This window comes from Notechis scutatus, chromosome 6, assembly GCF_049901735.1.
Source record: "Notechis scutatus isolate UNSWTSFEM ecotype Mainland chromosome 6, rNotScu1.2, whole genome shotgun sequence".
In the NCBI taxonomy this organism is placed as follows: Eukaryota; Metazoa; Chordata; class Lepidosauria; order Squamata; family Elapidae; genus Notechis; species Notechis scutatus.
Genome location: NC_142014.1, coordinates 3,622,616 through 3,644,991, shown reverse-complemented (window position 1 = coordinate 3,644,991; position 22,376 = coordinate 3,622,616). Strand labels below are relative to the sequence as shown.

The 22,376-nt window shown below is 40.0% G+C and overlaps 1 protein-coding gene across 3 annotated transcripts in view; it reads right to left on the bottom strand.

Annotated features, from left to right (window-relative positions):
* FAM107B (family with sequence similarity 107 member B) overlaps positions 1-22,376 on the bottom strand; it is a 64,326-nt gene that overhangs the window by 1,921 nt on the left and 40,029 nt on the right. For 2 of the 3 annotated variants that reach the window (XM_087969195.1, XM_087969194.1), the window contains exons 2-3: positions 4,656-4,830; positions 138-288 (exon numbers count right to left, since the gene is read on the bottom strand). In XM_087969195.1, the coding sequence (XP_087825321.1) occupies positions 138-288; positions 4,656-4,783 (279 nt within the window). In that variant the 5' untranslated portion in view covers positions 4,784-4,830. Of the gene's footprint in view, positions 1-137; positions 289-4,655; positions 4,831-13,012; positions 13,087-22,376 lie in introns of those variants that run through there. The other variant, XM_026688874.2, reaches the window with a different exon arrangement.

The window sequence follows — 22,376 nt, the reverse complement described above, 5'->3', positions numbered from 1 at the left end:
GGAAGGGGGATTTTGCAGTATATCCTTCCCCTGCCACACCCACCAAGCCACGCCCACAAAACTACGCCCACAGAACTGATAGTAAAACAATTTGAATCCCACCACTGACCGATGATACCCCTTCTCTCCCCTCTTACTTGTTCCAATTTCTGTTGTCGCTTGAGAAGCTCGATTTCCAAGTCTGACTTCTTCTTCTGGGCCTCCTCTTCCTTCTGCTTGAAAACCTGGTCCCTTTTTCGTCTCTCCATCACTTTCTGAAGCTCTGGCTTGTTCTGGGGAGCGAGGCCCCTTGGCAAGAGAAGAAGAGGAAAAGACGAGAAGGTGAGCTAAAATGGACGCCATGCATTCGCCCCCATGTTGCCAGAGAGCAGCATGCATCCAAAAGAAAAGTCAGTGGTGCAAATGCAACGGCTCCTACATTTAGTTTAAAAAACAAACAAACCACAGTTTTCTGGGAAGAAAAACGATTTCTAGTTTTTTCGTTCATGCACCTATCTTCAGATACTCAAAGTTGGAAGGGACCTTGTAGGTCATCTAGTCCAACCCACTGCCTAAGCAGGAGACCCTACATCATTTCTGACAAATGACAGTCCATTACCATTGATCTTGGAAAGTCTTCTCCACGTTTCATATTAGAAGGGCAAAAGTTCTTCAAAGATGACGGCCATAGGAAAATGGAGTTTTTTTAAAAAAAAATCAATATTGTATTAAAATTTATTTCCAATATATAGTTTTTTTCCTAAACCTATCTTGTATATTTTCCCTTCTACTTCAGCGTATATGACTTTCATAATTTAGGATATAAGGTTTTCAACTAGATGAAGTTTTCTAGCATCTTAAAACCTAGTATCCGAGTCCCAAGACTGTGGTCTTCTAGAGATTATTATTTAGAAAAACCTTCCCCCAAGGCTCACTTTCTCCTCCTGCTCCTAAAAAATCTACTTTTAAATTAGGATTTAAGACGTAATAAATAGGATCACCAGTAAGGCTTTGGGGGACAAGAAATCGGGGAAAAATACCATTGCTACAATAGAAAAAAATCGATCTGCCACTTTTCAGACCCATTTAGACAAATGCAATAGGAATTAGACAAGTAAAGGTTGTTTTTTTTTTTTAAAAAAAAGATGAAACCGTAGAGTGAAACCAAAGGGAAAGCAACCTGAGAGCCAGCTCACTTTCTGATTTGGTGTTGGGTCATCTTTTCGCTCCAACTGGAGGAAATACAAGGCCTTGCAAAGTCACCTCTGTGTGCAGCTTATGCATTTCATTACTTTGCCTTTTTTGAGGCTGAGCGCGTCAAGTTAAATGCAGTTGCTGGAAAGCCAATATTGCCCAGACATAACCTGGCTACCAAATGACAAATGATTTCTAGTCTGAAATTCTCCCTCAGCACAGAGAGAGAGAGGCAAAAAAAAATTGCAAGCCGGAAAGCAACTTTCATAAGATCCCAAAGCTTTAAAAGTCCCCTTAGATCAGGACTGCTGTGTATCTTATTGGAGTAGCTCCAGGATTAGTTCGCTAGATGGCGCGGGAGTGCAACATATAATGATGGAAAGTCAGCAAATGCTTTTCCTGAATAGAGGTGATACCATTCTTGGCCCTCTCAGCATTATTTAGCTGTGATTAAAACAAATAAAGCAATACAATTTTAACACTCTAGCCAGACCTCCAATCTACCCTGTATCGCTGATTATTTTGACCCATGCTAATGAACTTGTTAAGCCTGGATTCCCCAACGGGTGTTAAGGAAAACAAACTAAACAGAACGTGCAGCGAAGTCAGGTAAGCAGACAGGTAAATGTGTGAGATAAGTTTTCTAGTTAACACGCAGTAAAAATACAGATACGCTTGTGCTATCAAAAATATTGTTTATTCCATTTAAGAATTATAGCATAGTCAAATAACGGTCCATTAGTCATATATCATTTCAGTCAAGTCTTGTCGGGGATACTCTATTTGCAAAAGTCCGTGTTGAATAGCCAATGTCAGTTCACTTACAATAAATCAGTCCAATCTTATCTTCTCTCCGTTGAGAAAAATCAATACTCCTACAAGAACGCAGTCATCAATCCATCCAGTAATTAGGGATCAGTAAGCCAGAGAGAGAGAGAGCTGCATTTGCCTCGCTTTATATATAGTGCTTTTACAACCACACCCTTAATTACATTCTTGCTGTTAAAGTTACACACACTTTAACTAACAAACCATGATACCATATTTATTATTTTTACCCAAACCAGTTAGGGTAAACAATGTTATCCCTAACAGAACTGCCACCCCACAATATATTAAGTGGTTGTGCAGTCTAGGATGAACCATCCAGATGTTAGCAACAGGACCAGCCAATGGAGGTTGCCCATCATTGCAAATAGAGGATAAAAGGTCCCAGGATTAGCTTCTTAAACATTCCAGCAGGTAGGACAGGAAGAGGGGAGGAAGACACGACTCTTCTAGCTTCTCCTAGTTGGAAGCTTGTTCTGTGCAAGGCAGGGATTAATCCATTTTCAAGGGCAGAAAAGGCTGAAGGACAACTCAGAAGATGATTCCATTGGTGGTCATGGGGACAAGAAGGACGCTCCTGGGGTTTAAATTCGCTGAAGCTGAGAAACCCTGGTTTAAATTAGCGTTCGGCTCACCGCACTATCGTTTATTTTTTAAAAAAAAGATGAATTGCTGGGCTTGATACGCAGCTATGATAAGATATTTTTGGCAGGCACTAGAGGAAGCTGTCACCCTGGAGGGCAGAATTCAAATGCAGAATAAAAAGTGGGACTTGATTGCACAGAAATTAAATATTCACAGCTTGATATTGGAAGCTTTATTCCCTTTTGCTTTCAAGCAAGCAGATGGTTTTTTAAAAAAAAAAAAAAAAAAACGCCTTGCCATTTCCAGCAATGAGAACCAGCAACCAAGCTAAAAGCTATAAATTCTCTACACTGAATAAATGCATCGAGTTGCTTTTAAGAAAAATTAAATTTTCGTCCTGATCCAAGTACAGATCCAAGTCTTTGATTTGCTCCCTTCACAATAACAAGAGAAAAATAATGTTCTGTCTCTAATCCAAAATAAAAATGTTGTAATATCCACAATTAGATATTTTATAAACCAAGGAGAGTTCTTCAAAAGATCATGTTATTGATTTTTCTCACCATGTCATGGTTTTCCTTATCACGGTGGTCTTGTTTACAGGGTTACTCTCTCCATGGAAAAGGGTAGTCAGATATTTTGGATGCTTCCACAGATAAAAACTTTATTTAAGATGAGCTTCACCTAACCCAAGTTCACACTATCCCCTCCTCGTGGGACTAATTTATAAAAAGACAAGAGGGAAATGATACAAATTTCTATTCTTTTCTTCCTCCCCTTGGAATACCTATATTCTATTTTTATTCCAAGATTGCCTTTCTTAACATAAATAATAAAATCCTCACATTAAGCAGGAGAGATTGCTATCAATCCAACTTCGGAAGAAGCCGTCTGTGACAGATTTTTAAGAAAATAAAGATTCACTGGCGCCTTAAAAACTAATGAGCTTCTTACAGCTTTGGGATGTAATTAATTATCCCATGAAATGAAGGTTACAATTAGATTTTGGTGAAGATGATTAATATTGTGGGTTTAAGGTTTGCTCGACTCTGGGATGGTAGTAAGAGTTTTAACAGCCTTAGATAGTCAAGTGACATTATTTTCTCTGTGGAAAATAATACAGTTAGTCCTTGACTTATGATCAAAATTTCGACTGGAACTTTTACCACTGAATGAGGCATTCAGCACGAGACCTTTTTTCCTATGGTCATTAAGTGAATCACTTAAAACAACCATTAAGTAAGCAAATCCAGCTTTCCCCCACGCATTTTAGCAATAGCCATAGCAATAACCCTTAGACTTATATACCTCTTCACAGTGCTTTACAGCCCTCTCTAAAGTGATTTACGGAGTCAGCCTCTTGTCCCCAGCAATCTGAGAAGGAAGGGAAGGGAAGGGAAGGGAAGGGAAGGGAAGGGAAGGGAAGGGAAAGGAAAGGAAAGGAAAGGAAAGGAAAGGAAAGGAAAGGAAAGGAAAGGAAAGGAAAGGAAGAGCAAAGCAATAGCAATAGCACTTACTTATATACCGCTTCACATGGCTTTGCAGCCCCTCTCTAAGTGGTTTACAGAGTCAGCCTGTTGCCCCCAACAATCTGGGTCCTCATTTTACCCACCTCTGAAGGATGGAAGGCTGAGTCAACCTTGAGTCTGGTGGGATTCGAACGGACAAATTGCAGGCAGCCGGCAGTCAGCAGAAGTAGCCTGCAATTACTGCGCTCTAACCACTGCGCCACCGTGGCTCTTGCTTGTGGGAAGTGGCTGAGAAGATTTCAAATGGCGACCACATGATTCGGGGACAGTGCAACCATTGTTAAATACATGCCAAGCACCTGAATTTTGATCATAAGTGTACCGACCAGTTGTAAGTCACTTCTTTCAATGCGTCGTAACTTCCAATGGACACTGAATGAATGGTGATAAGTTAAGGACTAACTGTAAGCAAAAATCTACTTAACCGTGGATTGCAGCCCAGCCATTGGATAGTTGGATTAAGGGAGCGAGTCTAATAAGTAGACTCCTTATTCCTTATTAACTAAAAAGAAAAAGGATTTTTAGGTCTTTGCCTCTTACCTTTTCTGATTCATGCGCAGTTCTCGATGAAGATCTTGATGGTTCCGGGATGTTTTTACAGGATTAATGAGTTTCTGAGGCTTAATTAGTTCAGGATTGTCTTCGTCTATGTAATCTGGTTCAGCCATGATAGTCCTTGGTAGCTGAGGTGACTCCCAGGTCTCACTTACGGGATCTAGAAGACACAGAAAGAGTTCTGGCTTTTAATAAATTAAGGAAATTATGGCCAACCTGTTTTGTTAAGCAAAGGAAAGGGCAGAAGGATCGCCTTCGCATAAGTAAAATCTTGAGCAAAAGTAAAATCAGGTGGCTTTTTAGATTTTTAATCCCTTCACCCCATGAGCCTATCATTCACCCTGAGAAAAGGCGGCAAAGTTATTTCCACAGATTGGGGTCCTTGGTGCTTTCTGAGCTTGGGGATTTTAATGCAGACATTTCATTACCCAACTAAGTAACATCCTCAGTGCTAATAACCTTGAAAGCATCAAACTCCCCTTCCCTTCTAGCACTGATGACGTTCCCTAGTTGGGTCATGAAATGCCTGCAAGAAAACTACCAAATTCTGAATGCCCCAAGGACCCCACAGTCCTCCTCTTCCTCCTCCTCCTCTTTTTCCTCCTCCTCCTCCTCTTCCTCCTCTCCGCAAACCCAACACCCTTCTAGCACTGATGACATTCCCTAGTTGGGTCATGAAACGTCTGCAAGAAAACCACCAAGGTCAGAGAGCAACAGGGAGCCTTCCCCCAATTCAAACCTGAGCTACAAATATTCTCTTCTAAAGATTGTTTTTTCTCTCTCCATACATTTATTTATTTGTCAATCACTTACAAGATAATAAGTATAAGTATATACATAGTTATGAATACATGAAATGGGTACATATAAGAAAAATAAAAGAAACAATAGGACAGGGACAGTAGGCACTTGGTGCGCTTATGCACGCCCCCTACAGACCTCTTAGGAAAGGGGTGAGGTCAATAGTAGTCAGTCTAAGGTTAAAGTTTTTGGGGTTTGGGGAAGAAACCACAGAGCCAGGTAGGGTATTCCAAACATTGACCACTCTGTTGCTGCAGTCGTATTTCCTGCAATCAAGTTTGGTGCGGTTTACCTTGAGTTTGTATCTATTGTTTGCTCTTGTATTGTTATGGTTGGAACTGAAGTATTCATTGACAGGTAAGTCATTGCAATGTATGATTTTATATACCATACTTAGATCAGACAGAAGACGGTGTAATTCAAGGTTTTCTAGGTCTGTTTTGTATGTTCTAGTTAGTAGTGTGATATTACCAGAGAAAAAGCTACATAGGATGAGGTTAACAACTCTTAATGCCTTTTTGGCTATGTAGTTACAGTGGGCTCTAGCACTTAGATCATCAGAGATGAATACTCCAAGATCCTTGACAGAGTTTGGATAATCAACAAGGTCTTGACTATTCAGCCTGTATTGTATTTTCTGATTTTTTTTTTTGCCAATATGTAAGACAGAGCATTTATTTGTTGAGATTTGAAGTTGCCATTTGTTTGACCATTCTGATACATAGTCAAGATCTTTTTGTAGGGTAGCAGTATTGTCTGTGGTATTGAACAGCTTTACATCATCAGCGAAGAGAACTCAGTTGCTCTTAATATGATCACAGAGGTCATTTATGTAGAGTATGAAGAGAGTTGGTCCTAGAACACTGCCTTGGGGGAATTATTGTTAACCCTACAAGTGAAGCACTCACGACTTTGGGAGGGGGGAATGCTCACAGAAGGGGAGCAGTGAGCAATTCAGTAGCTGTTGTACCAACTCATTCGGAATCCGCCTCTCAAATTTTCTGCACAGAATCAACCCAGAGGGAATTGCAACTCCCAAATTCCTCCCAGGGCTATTGTTTACAAGGAACTAAGAGCAGCTTCTCTGAAGCGAAACGTTCCATCAAGCTGCCATTTTCAATCAATAACCATAGGAAATACATCGCTTTTAATCCTTTTCATATGCCGCTTCTCTGTCGTGTTGCTATGGGCTCTCTCTGAAGACCCCACCCATGGCTGAGGGGTGTAGAGTTGGTCCCATAGTCCCCTCTTTTCCTGCCTCTCTATTTCTTGCCTCAGTCAAAACGTCACAGAGAACATTACCTGTCTGCCCCAGGTAGAGAGGCAGCCGAAACTAAGTTAACTAAGCATCGAGATGTATGCAAATGTAAAAATTTGCTTAAATTTGTTTCTACTTCCTATACAAGAACATTTCATTTTCGCAGACAATTCAGGGTTGTAGCGCTCAGAACAATTTACTCTTCTGACCAAAGGGATTCTACGCACATTTTAAACCAAGATGGGATCTCATTTATGGCTATTTAGAGAACACGAAGACAAGTAACACTCCAGTGCAATAATTACATTGGAAATAGAGATTGTTTCCCCCATGCAAAGTAGCTTGGAGATCTTATTGGTTTATTAAAACATAAAGGAGAATATCCCAAGTAAAGCAATGTAGCAACAAGAACCTCGGTTACAAACATTTTAAAAAGTCTTCCTCATTTAAACTTGGTGCGGAGACAAATATTTTATTCTGAATTTGATCTTCTCAATCTGCAGGTGCTACTATGCTGAAACATTGCTGCTAGATTGCCCCCCCCTCTCTCTCTCTACACACACACACACACACACACACACACACACACACACACACACATGGCCTACCATCAAAGAAATGAAAGAATGCGGAAATTATGATTCCCTTATCACAGAGCAAATAGCGAATTCTTTTTGAATGGCTGATAAAATCATTTCCTTCTTCCCTTTAATATATTTTTTTTAAATTCAGTATCATCGGTCGATGTTAATAGTCTTTGTTCCGTTTAAAAAATGGAGTGGTGGCTTTTGTTTCCACAGGTTTCCCTTCCGGGAACTTTCCAACAACTTTATTCATCCATTCGTTAGAACAAAGAATGAACGAATAAATAAATAAATAAATACAGGAACTTTGTGGTGTTTCCAAATAATCAAGATTTGGCTAAACAATTTGGAGTTTAAGGGGCTGCCCCACAGAGGGGGAGGGGGTCAAGCTATTCTCCAAGGCACCCGAAGTCCAGACAAGAAATAATGGATGGAAACTGAACAAGGAGAGATTCAACCTGGAAATAAGGAGGAATTTCCCGACAGTGAGACTAATCAACCCATAGAACAAAAGTTGCCCTTGAAAGTTGTGGGAGCTTCATCACTTGAGACTTTCAAGAAGAGACTGGACTCTTGTCAGAAATGGTGTAGGGTCTCCTGTTTGGGCAGGGGGTTGGACTAGATGACCTACAAGTTCCCTTCCCAATCTGTTAATCTGAGTTAATTCAGTGATGCTGGGAAAGAGCTCTGGACCAAAGGATCTCTCTTTGGCCTTCGTGAAATTAGGAAAAGATGCCTCCTCCAGCTTTGAGGAAAACACATGAAATTTTTGACCCCACTGAGAAATCAAAGCATGCCAGATATGCATCGATTATGCGATCCCAAACTCGGTTAAAGTCAGCTTTGATGGGACTACTATGACAGGCTAGGATACTGGGGCATCTCAGCTTGCTTACGAGTCAATGAATTTTGAACATGGATCAATTTAGGAACCAGGAGAAATAACGGCGTCTTAAGCTTGACCACCAGATACTTAAGACTCATTAAGATCAATATAGGTAGTCTTTGATGTACAAAAGTTCATTTCGTGACCGTTCAAAGTTACAAGGACACGTGAAAAAGTAACTTACGACTATGCTTCATGCTTACGACTGTTGCAGTATCTCCATGGCCATATAATCAAAATTTGCTTGGCAACTGACTCCTATTTACGATGGTTGCAGTGTCTCGGGGTCACCTTTTGCGACCTTCTGACAAACAAGGTCGAAGGGGAAGCTAGATTCACTTAATGACCGGGTTACTCACTTAAACAACAGTGGCAAGAAAGATGGTAAAACGGAGCAAAGCTCACTCAACAAATGTTTCACTTAGCGCCATAAATTTGGAGCTCAATTGTGGTCGAGGCTGTACCTGTAACAGGTGAGTCAAGGCATTATAGAGGTGAAAAGCTCAAATGTTTAAAACTAAAAACGTTTGAAAGTCTCAGCACACATAAGGCAAATTCTTTCCTTGGTTGGTGGTGATTAGAATAGAACACAATATTTTGTCACTGTGTTCGGGGCATTTTTTTTTTTTTAAAGGTTCGCAGTTAGACAGGATTTTAGGGCTGTTGCCCATTTAAAAAACGACATCCGTCTATCTATTTTATGTTTTTCCAAACAAAAACCTTTGAAAGTGCCAAAGTTAAGTTTGATGCTGCCCTCTGGTGTAGCCTCTGTGCAAAAGCTTAAGAGAATCCTTTCCAGGAAGAGCAAGGCAAACATCACAAGCTTGGCAAGCTACGCTAAAGTCATAAAACCCCAAGGAATATCTCAGAAGGCCTTCTTAACCAAACCGTGGCAAACCCATAAGGGAGACCCTCCTGCTAGAATTAAGAAACAGGTTGTCCCAAAGATGCTTTTTCAGGGGGCAACTGGATTTTCTGGTTTTTCTTATTTACTAGGTTTTTTAATAAGTTATTATATTAATAAATAAGAAAAAGCTATTTAATAAGTTTTTCTTATTTACTAAGACAGTATTACTATCATTCTTCTACTGCTAGATTATAATGATACTTCCTAGTACCCATCTCTTCCCACTTATGACTATAAACATATTGCTTGTATCTTTACAATTTATATTGTTTTATTAGTTTTCTAGTATGATTTGATTGTTTATTAGTAACCTACGACTATCACTAAGTGTTGCATCTTATGGTTCTTCATGAATGTATTTTATTTTCCTTTATGTACACTGAGAGCATTTGCACCAAAGACAAATTCCTTGAGTGTCCAATCACACTTGGCCAAGAAAGAATTCAATTCAATTCTATTCAATTCTATTCTATTTTTTCTCATTCTATTCTACTCTACTCTATTCTACTCTGATTTCTATTCTATTCTATTCTATTCTATTCTATTCTATTCTATTCTATTCTATTCTATTCTATTCTATTCTATTCTACTCTACCCTACTCTACTCTATTCTTTCTCATTCTATTCTACTCTACTCTACTCTACTCTACTCTACTCTACCCTACCCTACTCTTTCTCATTCTATTCTACTCTACTCTATTCTACTCTGATTTCTATTCTATTCTATTCAACTCTATTCTAATTTTCTATTCTATTCTATTCTGAACTATTCTATTCTTTGAAGACGTTTCGCTTCTTCTCCAAGAAGCTTCTTCAGCTCTGACAGCTCTTCAGCTCTATCTCTTAACTATCTCTTATCTTTCTGCCTATCCCCTCTATCTCTCCCTCTCTCTCTCTCTCATTTCTTCCCCATTGATTTGGCTTCCCAGAAGCTCACAAAAGGAGATCACATGATCCCTGGACACTGCAACAGTCGTAAATTCATTGCCAAGTGTCCGAATTTAGATCACGTGACCAGGGGGATGCTGCCATTGTTGTAAGTGTGAAAAACAGTCGTAAGTAACTTTTTTCGGTGCTGTTGTTACTTTGGTCCCTAAACAGTTGTCAGTGGAGGGCCACCTGTAATTTCCTTGCCAGATCCCTCAACACTTCTGACAATGATCGAGCTTCTAATGTACTGGAAAAGATTCTTAAACATTCAAGGAGATATTCAGAGAAGTATCTGCCTTCAAAGTAACCCACACTGAACCGTATTTCACAGCTGAACAGGAAATGTTTTATGACATTTTGTAGTATGTGATAAAATGTTTATTATGATCATGTTTACGCCATAAAATGTTTTATAACGTTTGCCAAATCATCTATCGTAGGGAGAAGCAATCCTAGCTTTGATCATTTCAACTGGTCCCAGCAGCAACTAAAAATTAAGATAATCATCATCTCCATATAAACGGTTTTGCTCTTTTAATGAGATTTAAAGCTCATAAAAGCTTGAAAATGTTTTGGCCCTCAAGAATCAGAATAAAACCAACATATCATACCAGTTGCAATGAGAGTCGAAACCAGAACTCCTTCTAAGACTGCTAGAAGACGAATTGGCTGATCTCCTCTTGGAAGTCAATAATTTCAGTATCTCTTAAAATCACCAGGTTGGGCTGTAGATAAATTGTAAAATATACCCCAAGCCAAATAGCCTACAGCATACATGAATGAGAGAAGGCTTCAGCGTGGAAAATGAGAAACACACAACCTCAAATTACTATAATTTTGGAAATAAACTTGACAAGTTAATTTACATGAATGCTGCTCAGAAAAACAAAAGTTCATTAATATACCATTGAAAATTTAATCTGTTACAAACAGAGTCCAAATTATCTGTGGGTGACAGACGGCTTCAGCGTTTCAAAGACTGAAAATTGCAGAAATCTAGCTAGGGGACGGTTCCCGAAAGTTATAAAACTCTACCAAGTAGCCCTCAACACATTAACACCCAATCCAATTATGACCGCAATTATGATAATGAAGTGGCTATGTTTTTAGCTCCCCTTCTGCCAGTCATAAGGATATTTTAGTCACATGCTGTCATTCAGTGGAGGAGGACTTGGGACCAGGGCAAAGCAAAAGCAAAGCAGGATTAGAATTTTATATGGATTTAATGAGTTGGAGGCTGAATTTCTGCAACACAACATCAACCACCATCACAATCATTTAAGCCTGGGCCTGCCAGGTGCTACAGCTGCCAAAAAAGCCAACGCAATCCTAGGCAGCATAAACAGAGGAATAGAATCAAGATCATGTGAAGTGTTAATACCAATTTATAAGGCCTTGGTGAGGCCACACTTGGAATACTGCATCCAGTTATGGTCGCCATGATGTAAAAAAGATGTTGAGACTCTGGAAAGAGTGCAGAGAAGAGCAATAAAGAGGATTAGGGGGCTGGAGGGTGAAACATATAAAGGATGGTTGCTGGAATTGGGTATGTCTAGTTTAATGAAAAGGATTATGGGTGACATGATAGCAATCTTCCAATATTTGAGGGGCTGCCACAAAGAAGAGAGGGGGGTCAGGCTATTCTACAAAGCACCTGAAGGCAGGACAAGAAGCAATAGATGGAAACTAATCAAGGAGAGAAGCAACCTAGAAATTAGAAATTGACTGAATTTTCCTTGAAGTAGAAGTCCAGCACATCTAGAATAGAATAGAATAGAATAGAATAGAATAGGAGAATAGAATAGGAGAATAGAATAGGAGAATAGAATAGAACATAACAGAACACAATAGAATAGAATTCTTTATTGGCCAAGTGTGATTGGACACTCAAGGAATTTGTCTTTGGTGCAAATGCTCTTAGTGTACATAAAGAAAAAATAAAATACATTCATTAAGAATCAGAAGACACCAGTTTGGACAAAACTTGTATATCCAACACCAAACTGTCTTTGCTTTTTAAACCCCACCCTGAACAAACAGCCTGCCTTATACATTTTCATCAAAGTACTTACTATAAGTCATGGTTTATTTTCTTAAAATCAAAAATAAGTCATTAAATGTGCCATTATTATTATTATTATTAATTATTAATTATTTATTATTATTATTATTATTATTATTATTATTATTATTATTATTATTATTATTATTATTATTATTATTATTATTGTTGTTGTTGTTGTTATTGTTATTATTATTATTTCACTGAATTTGCTCCTATCATTTGGAAAACATGCAGCTTAGCCGGCTCCTCTTTAAAAACCTGCCTGCAGTTTCCTTCCCAAAACTCCAAATTAAAGGAAACCAGATACATTTTGCCCCCCGTGAGCTCATTAATAGCAGGATTCAAAATATGTATTAAGAACACCAAAGCTGGCTGGCAGAGAAGCGGGTGGGTTTTGCTTGCTTGCATAAGTAAAATCAGCCCAGGAGGAACTAGCTAGAGAAGAGTAAACTTCTGGTGAGCATTTCAGATTAAATTATGGTGTCCAAACCCTGATGGGACTTAGTAGCTAGAAGTAGTACAGGAAATAGAAAATTCAAATGGAAACAAATATGAAGCACCATGACCTAAGCTTACTTATAGTTCTGAAACTCAAACATTCAGGAGAGCAAATATGTTTCCACACTAAAAATTGTTTTCTCTAACATATTTTCAAAAAGCAAACGTTATTTCCTTTTAAGTGTAATAACCACATCAAACATTTATCATCTTGATTTTTTCTTCCTAGCGCCATCCTGTTTCCAAAACATAAGATCAACCCAAGTAAATACATCTGTAAATGCAGTATGCAGTATCGGATCGAACAGCTCGAATCATCTCCAGTGCTATTATAAAAAATACAAGAGAATTCAGGGATCGCGGCCTGAGGTCTTAAAACCTGGTTTGATCTTGCAAGCTCGGATGCTACAAACCTGCCTGCTTTTTCCGAGGTCCTGAGGAATCAGTCTTCAGAGTTAGACGTGGCTGGTTTTTCTCTCTCTCTCTCGAGATAAATGGTGCTTGATCCAGATGTAAAATTCTGCAACCCTTCCCTAGCACTCGAAGTATGAAATAACAGTCCGGGAATCAGAACGCCATCGTCCAAAGACTAGTGAAAAGCATGGCCAAAGAGAGATGAAGTGTATCCTGTTCTGGATGTAGAAGTTCAAGGACAGGGTGGGGTTGACCTTACTAGCAAGATAAGTCTCTTGGCAAAGAACCAAGTTCCCCTTTTGCCTGTAAATACAGTGGGGGGGAAACGGCTCACTGGGGATTTCTTAAACTTTGTGGTTTGTACACACAGAATGGTTTGTAAGCTCTAGGTTTCCTCACTTCTTGGCTCATACGTTGCACTACAAATTATTTTGCATCCTCTTGTTCTGTTTCCATTTCATGTTTGAAACACATTCATGTCCCACAGATAAATGCTTGATCAGAAACCCCATTGTCTCCTTATTCCGTTTTAAGCATGCCATGAGCTCATTATTGTTGGGTCCAAAGGAATCCCAGGGGAGCTAAATGGCATTTTTGCAACCTCCCTGTAACTTGACCATTCTAAACACCAGGTTCAAATAATCCAGACGCTCTATAATCTTTATTGATTTGTATAGGAACATATTTGCTTCTGGGAGGATTACAATCCTTAACGGCCTTATCATCGGAAGGGGGACAAGTATAAGGCGCAAGAGAGAGCATTTCTAATTCCCTCAGACTTTTATGAACCACTTGCCTGTAAAATTTCTTTACTCAGCTTATTAGGAGGATTTTTTCCCCTGGACCATAATCAGAGGACACTCAGCTGATTATGGGAAGAGGTTTTATAGGTTGGCAGCTTTCCAACATCCACGACTAAAGCGCACTGCAAAAGAGTTTCCCACCACTGTGTCCTGTGTGTCTCAGAGTCCCGGCTTCTCCCTTCCCGAGCGACGGTGCCAACCCTTATTGCTGCCCTCTGAATAGCCCAGTGGGAGTCCCCGTCATTCTCATCCTACTCCAGGGAATAAATCACCACTGTAATCCTCCTTAATGTGCAGAGAGGTCCAAAGCAAGACGAAGACAAAGCCAACAAGGCTTGGAAATCTCTTCCAATTTAGAAGCATTCGGGTTTAGGTCATAGTTATGCCCCTCACATTTTCTTCAGGCTGGGATGCTGTTACCCTACCCAACTGTGGGAAATGGCCCCAAAGATTTCCATATTTCATCTTCCTCATTTGGGACATTGCATAGTGTCCCAAAAATGTGTCAGGAGGCTTCGATTCCATGGCGATAGCCACCCAGAGGACTTGTTGGGCACCAAGAGGTCCCACTCGGCTTTGGCCACCTTTTGGACTGAAATTCAGAAGAGTTTCATAGCACTGTGTGTGCTTATCCATGTGCACAAAGACATGGGAGAGGACAGACAGACAGACAGAGTCAGATAGAAAGACAAATAGACAAAAACGGAGACAGAGATAGAGAAATAGTTAAGAGATATAATGAGAGAGAGAGAGAGAGAGGGATGGATAGACATAGAGAGATAAGAGATAGTTAAGGGAGAGACAGATATAGATGTATGTATGTATGTATATGTATGTAAATGTAAAACAGAAACGGCCACGAAAACTTAAGAAATTTTTATATATATATATATAAACGTTGCCTAGAAACTTCCAATCTTACGCGGGAGAAAACCCGAATAACCAAAGATCCATATATATATATATATATATATATATATATATATATATATATATATATATATATATATATATATATATATATATATATATATGTTTTCGCGGGTACTTACATGTATGGTGTTCGGCTTGGTTCGGTATTTTCCCACGTCATTGTAGTTCTTTTAAAGTTGTAGCAACGTTTCAGCAGAATCTCATCTGCCATCATCAGGCTTCTGTATTGTGTCCGTCTGTGGGTCAGACTTTTACAGTGGTTTCAGATTTAAATTTGGGGCAGCCTATTGCTGTGCCAGAATGGTTTTTCTTCATCCTGATTGGTTGGGAGTCTTGGTCTGTGTTTATTGGTCTCGGAGTTTGCTGTGTTCTGCTTGATGGGTGTTTCTGATATCTTCTGTCTGTTTTTGGCTCTTTTTGTATCTTGATTGGCTGGCAGCATTGTGTTACTTTAATGGAGGTCTTTAGTGCAGCTTGGCTTCGGGTAAATGGACGGCTATCATTAGTTAGGAAGCTGGGTTTCATCTGGGTGCCTGGTTGGGGTGTGTTTGAGCTGGAGGTATCAGGGGGATCTGTTTGTGCCCAGGTGTTTGCCTGGCTTGTGGTGTGGAGATTTGTTTGTTTGTGAGTGCAGGTTTCCAAATGATTGACAGCCTGGTGGAATCATCTCTTCTGTTCATGCTTTCTGGTCTTTTTCAATCTCTATGGCTTCTCTGATGACTCTGTGGCTAGGGTTTTCCATAGTGGCCAGGGTTTTGGTGCCATTGAAGTTGATGCTATGACCTGTAGCTTCCATGTGTTGGACTAGTGAGGAAGTGTGTTCCAGCTTTTTGACTGCATTTTTGTGTTCATCCAGGCGGGTACTTATTCTTCTATTGGTCTGTCCAATGTATGTGGCCGGGCATGATGCACAGGGGACTTCGTATACGCCTTGGTTTTCCAGGTCAATTTTATCTTTGGGGTTGCTAAGGATGGCTGCTATTTTTCTGTCTGTTTTGAAGGCAGTCCTGATGTGATGTCTGTGTAGTACCTTACTAATTTTGTCTGTAGTACCTCTTATGTAGGGCAGGACAGCTGTTCCATAGGTCTGTTCATCTTCTGGGTCTCTATTATGTTTCAGTGTGTTTTTGTGGATCAAGCTGGTACTTTGAAAGTACTGACAGCCAACGGCTTCCACAAAAGCAAAATCACCAGCTTGATCCACAAAAACACACTGAAACATAATAGAGACCCAGAAGATGAACAGACCTATGGAACAGCTGTCCTGCCCTACATAAGAGGTACTACAGACAAAATTAGTAAGGTACTACACAGACATCACATCAGGACTGCCTTCAAAACAGACAGAAAAATAGCAGCCATCCTTAGCAACCCCAAAGATAAAATTGACCTGGAAAACCAAGGCGTGATACGAAGTCCCCTGTGCATCATGCCCGGCCACATACATTGGACAGACCAATAGAAGAATAAGTACCCGCCTGGATGAACACAAAAATGCAGTCAAAAAGCTGGAACACACTTCCTCACTAGTCCAACACATGGAAGCTACAGGTCATAGCATCAACTTCAATGGCACCAAAACCCTGGCCACTATGGAAAACCCTAGCCACAGAGTCATCAGAGAAGCCATAGAGATTGAAAAAGACCAGAAAGCATGAACAGAAGAGATGATTCCACCAGGCTGTCAATCATTTGGAAACCTGCACTCACAAACAAAAAAATCTCCACACCACAAGCCAGGCAAACACCTGGGCACAAACAGATCCCCCTGATACCTCCAGCTCAAACACACCCCAACCAGGCACCCAGATGAAACCCAGCTTCCTAACTAATGATAGCCAGCCCCATTTACCCGGCCAAGCTGCACTAAAGACCTCCATTAAAGTAACACAATGCTGCCAGCCAATCAAGATACAAAAGAGCCAAAAACAGACAGAAGATATCAGAAACACCCATCAGCAGAACACAGCAAACTCCGAGACCAAACACAGACCAAGACTCCAACCAATCAGGATGAAGAAAAACCATTCTGGCACAGCAATAGGCTGCTAATTAAATCTGAAACCACTGTAAAGTCTGACCCACAGACGGACACAATACAGAAAGCCTGATGATGGCAGATGAGATTCTGCTGAAGCGTGCTGCTACAACTTAAAGAACTTACAATGACGTGGGAAAATACCGAACCAACCAACACCATACATACATACATACATATATATATATATATATATATATATATATATATATATATATATATATATATATATATATATATATATATATATATATGGCATTCAGCTTTGTTCGGTATTTTCCCACGTCATAGTAGTGGTGCTTTTAAAGTTGTAGCAACGTTTCAGCAGAATCTCATCTGCCATCATCAGGCTTTTGTATAGTGTTCGTCTGTGAGTTAGACTTTTACAGTGGTTTCAGATTTAAATTTGGGGCAGCCTATTGCTGTGCCAGAATGGTTTTTTCTTTATCCTGATTGGTTGAGAGTCTTGGTCTGTGTTTATTGGTCTTGGAGTTTGCTGTGTTCTGCTTCTAATATCTTCTGTCTGTTTTTTTGGCTCTTTTTGTATCTTGATTGGCTGGCAACAGGTCATAGAATCAACTTCAATGGCACCAAAACCCTAGCCACTATAGAAAATCCCAGCCACAGAATCATCAGAGAAGCCATAGAGATTGAAAAAAGACCAGAAAGCATGAACAGAAGAGATGATTACACCAGGCTGTCAATCATTTGGAAGCCTGCACTCACAAACAAAAAAATCTCCACACCACAAGCCAGGCAAACACCTGGGCACAAACAGATCCCCCGATACCTCCAGCTCAAACACACCCCAACCAGGCACCCAGATGAAACCCAGCTTCCTAACTAATGATAGCCGTCCATTTACCCGAAGCCAAGCTGCACAAAAGGCCTCCAATAAAGTAACACAATGTTGCCAGCCAATCAAGATACAAAAAGAGCCAAAAAAACAGACAGAAGATATTAGAAGCAGAACACAGCAAACTCCAAGACCAATAAACACAGACCAAGACTCCCAACCAATCAGGATGAAGAAAAAACCATTCTGGCACAGCAATAGGCTGCCCCAAATTTAAATCTGAAACCACTGTAAAAGTCTAACTCACAGACGAACACTATACAAAAGCCTGATGATGGCAGATGAGATTCTGCTGAAACGTTGCTACAACTTTAAAAGCACCACTACTATGACGTGGGAAAATACCCGAACAAAGCTGAATGCCATACATGTAAGTACCCGCGAAAACTTAAGAAATACACACACACACACTTATTTATTTATTTATTTTTTGGCAGAATCTCATCTGCCATCATCAGGCTTCTGTATTGTGTTCGTCTGTGTGTCAGACTTTTACAGTTGTTTCTGTTTTAAATTTGGGGCTAGCCATCTGCTGTGCCAGAATGGTTTTTTCTTCATCCTGATTGGTTGGGGGTCTTGGTCTGTGTTTATTGGTCTTGGAGTTTGCTGTGTTCTGCTTGACTGGTGTTTCTAATATCTTCTGTCTGTTTTGTGGCTTTTTTTGTCTTGATTGGCTGGCAACATTGTGTTCCTGTATTGGAGGCTTTTAGTGGAGCTTGGCTCCGAGTAAACGGACGGCTATCATTTATTAGGAAGCTAGGTTTCATCTGGGTGCCTGGTTGGGGTGTGTTTGAGCTGGAGATATCAGGAGGAGTCTATTTGTGCCCAGGTGTTTGCCTGGCTTGTGGTGTGGAGATTTTTTTGTTTGAGAGTGCAGGCTTCCAAATGATTGACAGTCTGGTGGAATCATCTCTTCTATTCATGCTTTCAGGTCTTTTTTCAATCTCTATGGCTTCTCTCATAATAAGAGACACACACAGAGAGAGAGAGAGACAGAGAGATAATTAAGAGACAGAGATAGAAACAGAGATGGATAGACAGAGAGATAACAGATAGTTAAGAGATAGACAGATATAAAGATATATATATATATATATATATATATATATATATATATATATATATATATATGAGAGAGAGAGAGAGAGAGAGAGAGAGAGAGAGAGAGAGAGAGAGAGAGAGAGAGAAAGGTAGATGAGATGTTAAGAAAGAGAGGGAGAGAGAGACAGATGCAGAGATAGAAATGAAGACAGACAGACAGACAGACACAGTCCATGCCAACATTGTACATTCTGGAGAAATGTCAAGTGCTTGATTCATACAAAGGAGACCTCAGAAGGTCCCCTGTATCACCACAATGCAGTCCAAAGCATGATGAGGAAATAATGAGCCCTTCCATCTGAATAAGAAAGCCTCTTCATCACTCACTTGTTCCATCATGGCCGTCTATGCTAAGTACAATGAGAGCCACGAGGCCGAGGGCATAAAGGACCTAATATTTCTCCTTTTCAGACCGTCTTTTATTTTACGTGCAACAGCCACGCTACCAGCCTATGTCCGTCTCCTCCCGCACGCTTGCAATTTTTCGGTGTCCCTGTCAACAGAGCTTTTAAAGAAGTAGCTTACAACAGGAGTTACATAAATGGCCAGGCTTACACAAAAATGCCAGCAGGCGAGGGGAAAGAAAGGAGAAGAAGAAAAAAACTCCCGATAAAATCCTGCTAAAACACCAGACCCAGCAATCTGTTTACAGATTAACTTTCCAGAAAAGTCCTCAATATTTTCCATGAGTATCTTCCCAGCTGGTACTTGAAGGTATAAATAGTCTGCTATAAACGAAGGAATTCAAATTCATGCTGGGAAGTTAGTTATATTTCTAGGAGCATATTCATTTTCTCCTTCTAATAAAAAACTGGAGATGTTGGTGGGGGGAATATAACGGCCCAATTAGAAGTATGGGAGGTATAATCTAAGTGTAGCTGTCAGTCTTGCAATATTTGAGGGGCTGCCACAAAGATGGGAGGGTCAACTTATTCTCCAAAGCCCCTGAAGGCAGGACAAGAAGCAACAGTTGGGAACTAATCAAGGAGAGAAGCAACCTGGAATTAAGGAGAAACTTTCTAATAGTGAGGACAATTAACCAGTGGAACAGCTTCCCTCCAGAAGTTGTGGCTGCTCCATCACTGGAGGTTTTCAAGAAGAGATTGGACAACCTTTTGTCTGAAGTGGTGTAGAGTTTCCTGCTAAGCAGGGGGTTGGACTAGAAGACCTCCAAGGTCCCTTCCAACTCTGTTAAAACCAGCAACTGCACTGTAGAGATTATTGTAAGAACTCTCAATAAAGAACTCATGCGGTGTCCATTAAGATAAGAGATAAACTCATAACAAAATTATTTCTCTCCCATATTAGTGGATTACTTTTTACCGGTATCACTGGATTGGGAAGGAAACTCTGTCTCAACTCAGCTTGGTCTTGCATGGAGATTATGGTGGTCAAGAGGAGAACCCAAACTTAAGGAGAAATCAAGAATCAATTTTGAAGCCCTTGGCAGAGTGTGCAAAATAATGAAAAGGGCCCTGCAATGATTTATCACAGGGGAATTACTTGTTCTGTTTGTAACTGGGTTGAATATTCCGTGCATCTTAAAAGAGTGAGGATGTCCTACTCTGCACATTCCTGGTGGTTAGGTAAGAACTGTATAAGGATTTGGTTTTGACTTTAAAAAAAAATCACATTTCCTGAATTATGTTCTTCTGGTACAGCGAGATTTTCTTTTTGAGAAAAACACTTCAGGGCACTGAGCTGCTCTAAAATAGTCAAAAAGAATACCTTTTTTTTGCTGAGATTCTACGTGGTGAAAGACAACCCCAAATTTCTCCCTATGAAGCTTGGATTAGTTTCACCTCTTTCCTTGAAAACATTCTGTAGCTTTGGGTTTTATAGTCAGTAAAATTACTGCCAACAGTACCTTTCAGATCCTTAAAGCTAGCAGCAAGGAAAACATTTATCAGAAAGCCTGTAAACTTCTGAGCGCTCTTTATTTTCCAATATCCTTGTGGATCAACATTAGATTTTTCATTCTGTCTTTACAGATTCCAGGATATATATATATATATATATATGGGTTCAACCTCTTTTGTTTCTGAAGCCATATATATATATGGCTTCAGAAACAAAAGAGGTTGAACCCACTACTGTGACAGCTTGAAAAACTATTTCTGGGAGCAACATTTGGAGCACAGCGTTATTAATTCTGGAAAATGGATCCTGCCACACTAATAATACGTTTTGGGGATTTGTTATAAACTCCAGAAAGAAATGGCTGCAGAGAGATTAAAGCAGAGATGATTAAAAAAAAAACATTTAGCCAGAATTTCTTGGCCAAAGGGGATTCCAGAGGTTTGAAAGCCAACTCTTTCAACATCTGGAATACCCTGAAAGTGAACCTCTGCAAAGAGGGGAATCGCTGGGAGGTATGGATTTCATTTAGAAATTCATCAAGAGAGATTTTGCAAAAGCCAGCTTTCTCCTCAAAGAAATTAATTTTTGTTTAAAAAAAGAACAACAATCAAGAAGCCCATTTTCCAAGTTGGGCATTATTATGTAAGAGGTGCCTTCAGGAAGTGTTCCTATCGCTGATTAAAACTTCAATCAAACATCAGTTAGGAAGAAATTGGATTCACATTTGTGCACATGCTGCAACATGTCATAACTGTGAAAAACGGTCATCAATTGCTTTTTTCAGAGCCATTGTAACTTTGAACCATTACTAAGCCAACTGTTGTAAGTTGAGGACTTCCTGTGAAGTTTGAAATTTCCCCAAGTTTTGCTGAGTGCACAGATGTGTTTATTTTGTCTTTTCAACCCCGGGTTGCAATGGCTTCCTTTTTACTGCCTTCTTGGGTGTCCTTTTGTTGTTGTTTTGCTTTTCAATTTTCCAGTCTGGTTTACGAAACCTTTTTACCCCAAAGGCAAGCTGGATTATAAATAAATCACACTCATGCCTAGCACATCAGAGCAATCCATCTCAATATAACCCAGGATGATTAAGAGCTTACTTGGAACAGAGGTGTCTTTGTGGCTTGACCCAACACCCAAAAGTAAGCAGGCTCTGATAGATCCCCCAAGCCAGGTCACACTCTTTAGCACCTAGCAGGAGACCAGGTGAGTCTATCGGGGCAAAAAGTCAGCAGGAATCCAGTAGCACCCTTTTCCAGGCAACACCTTCTACCCAAGGGCAGAAATCTTCACCAGCTACACAGCTCCCTTCGTTACATAAAGTGAGTTTTACCACGGTGACTTTTTGCCAGCATAAAGCCTTGGAATGATCTTCAAGACCGACATTTCAAGTTTAAATATTTATACTCAGATCTAAGTATTTAAGATTGTTATGCCAGATCCCTCCTGGCTTGGCCAGGAAAATATAACATGCCTCGAAGTAAAAGAGAAGCAAGGAGGAAGCATCCGTGGGAATAACTGTGTGGAAGGAATCTTCACGTACACCTTGATTTACGACCTCAATTGAATCTAGAATTTCCCATCGCTGAGCAGGTCAATTGTTCACTGAATCTCTGCAGTTGTTAACTTAGTCCTATGGTCGTTAAGTGTGTCGGCCTTCCCCTAGACTGGCCATGCTCAGTTCCTGAAACCGTTCTTTGTATGTTTCAGTCTCCAGGTCTTTGTTCTTCTCTGCATTTTTTTCCAAAGTCTCAATATCTTTTTTTTGTAATGTG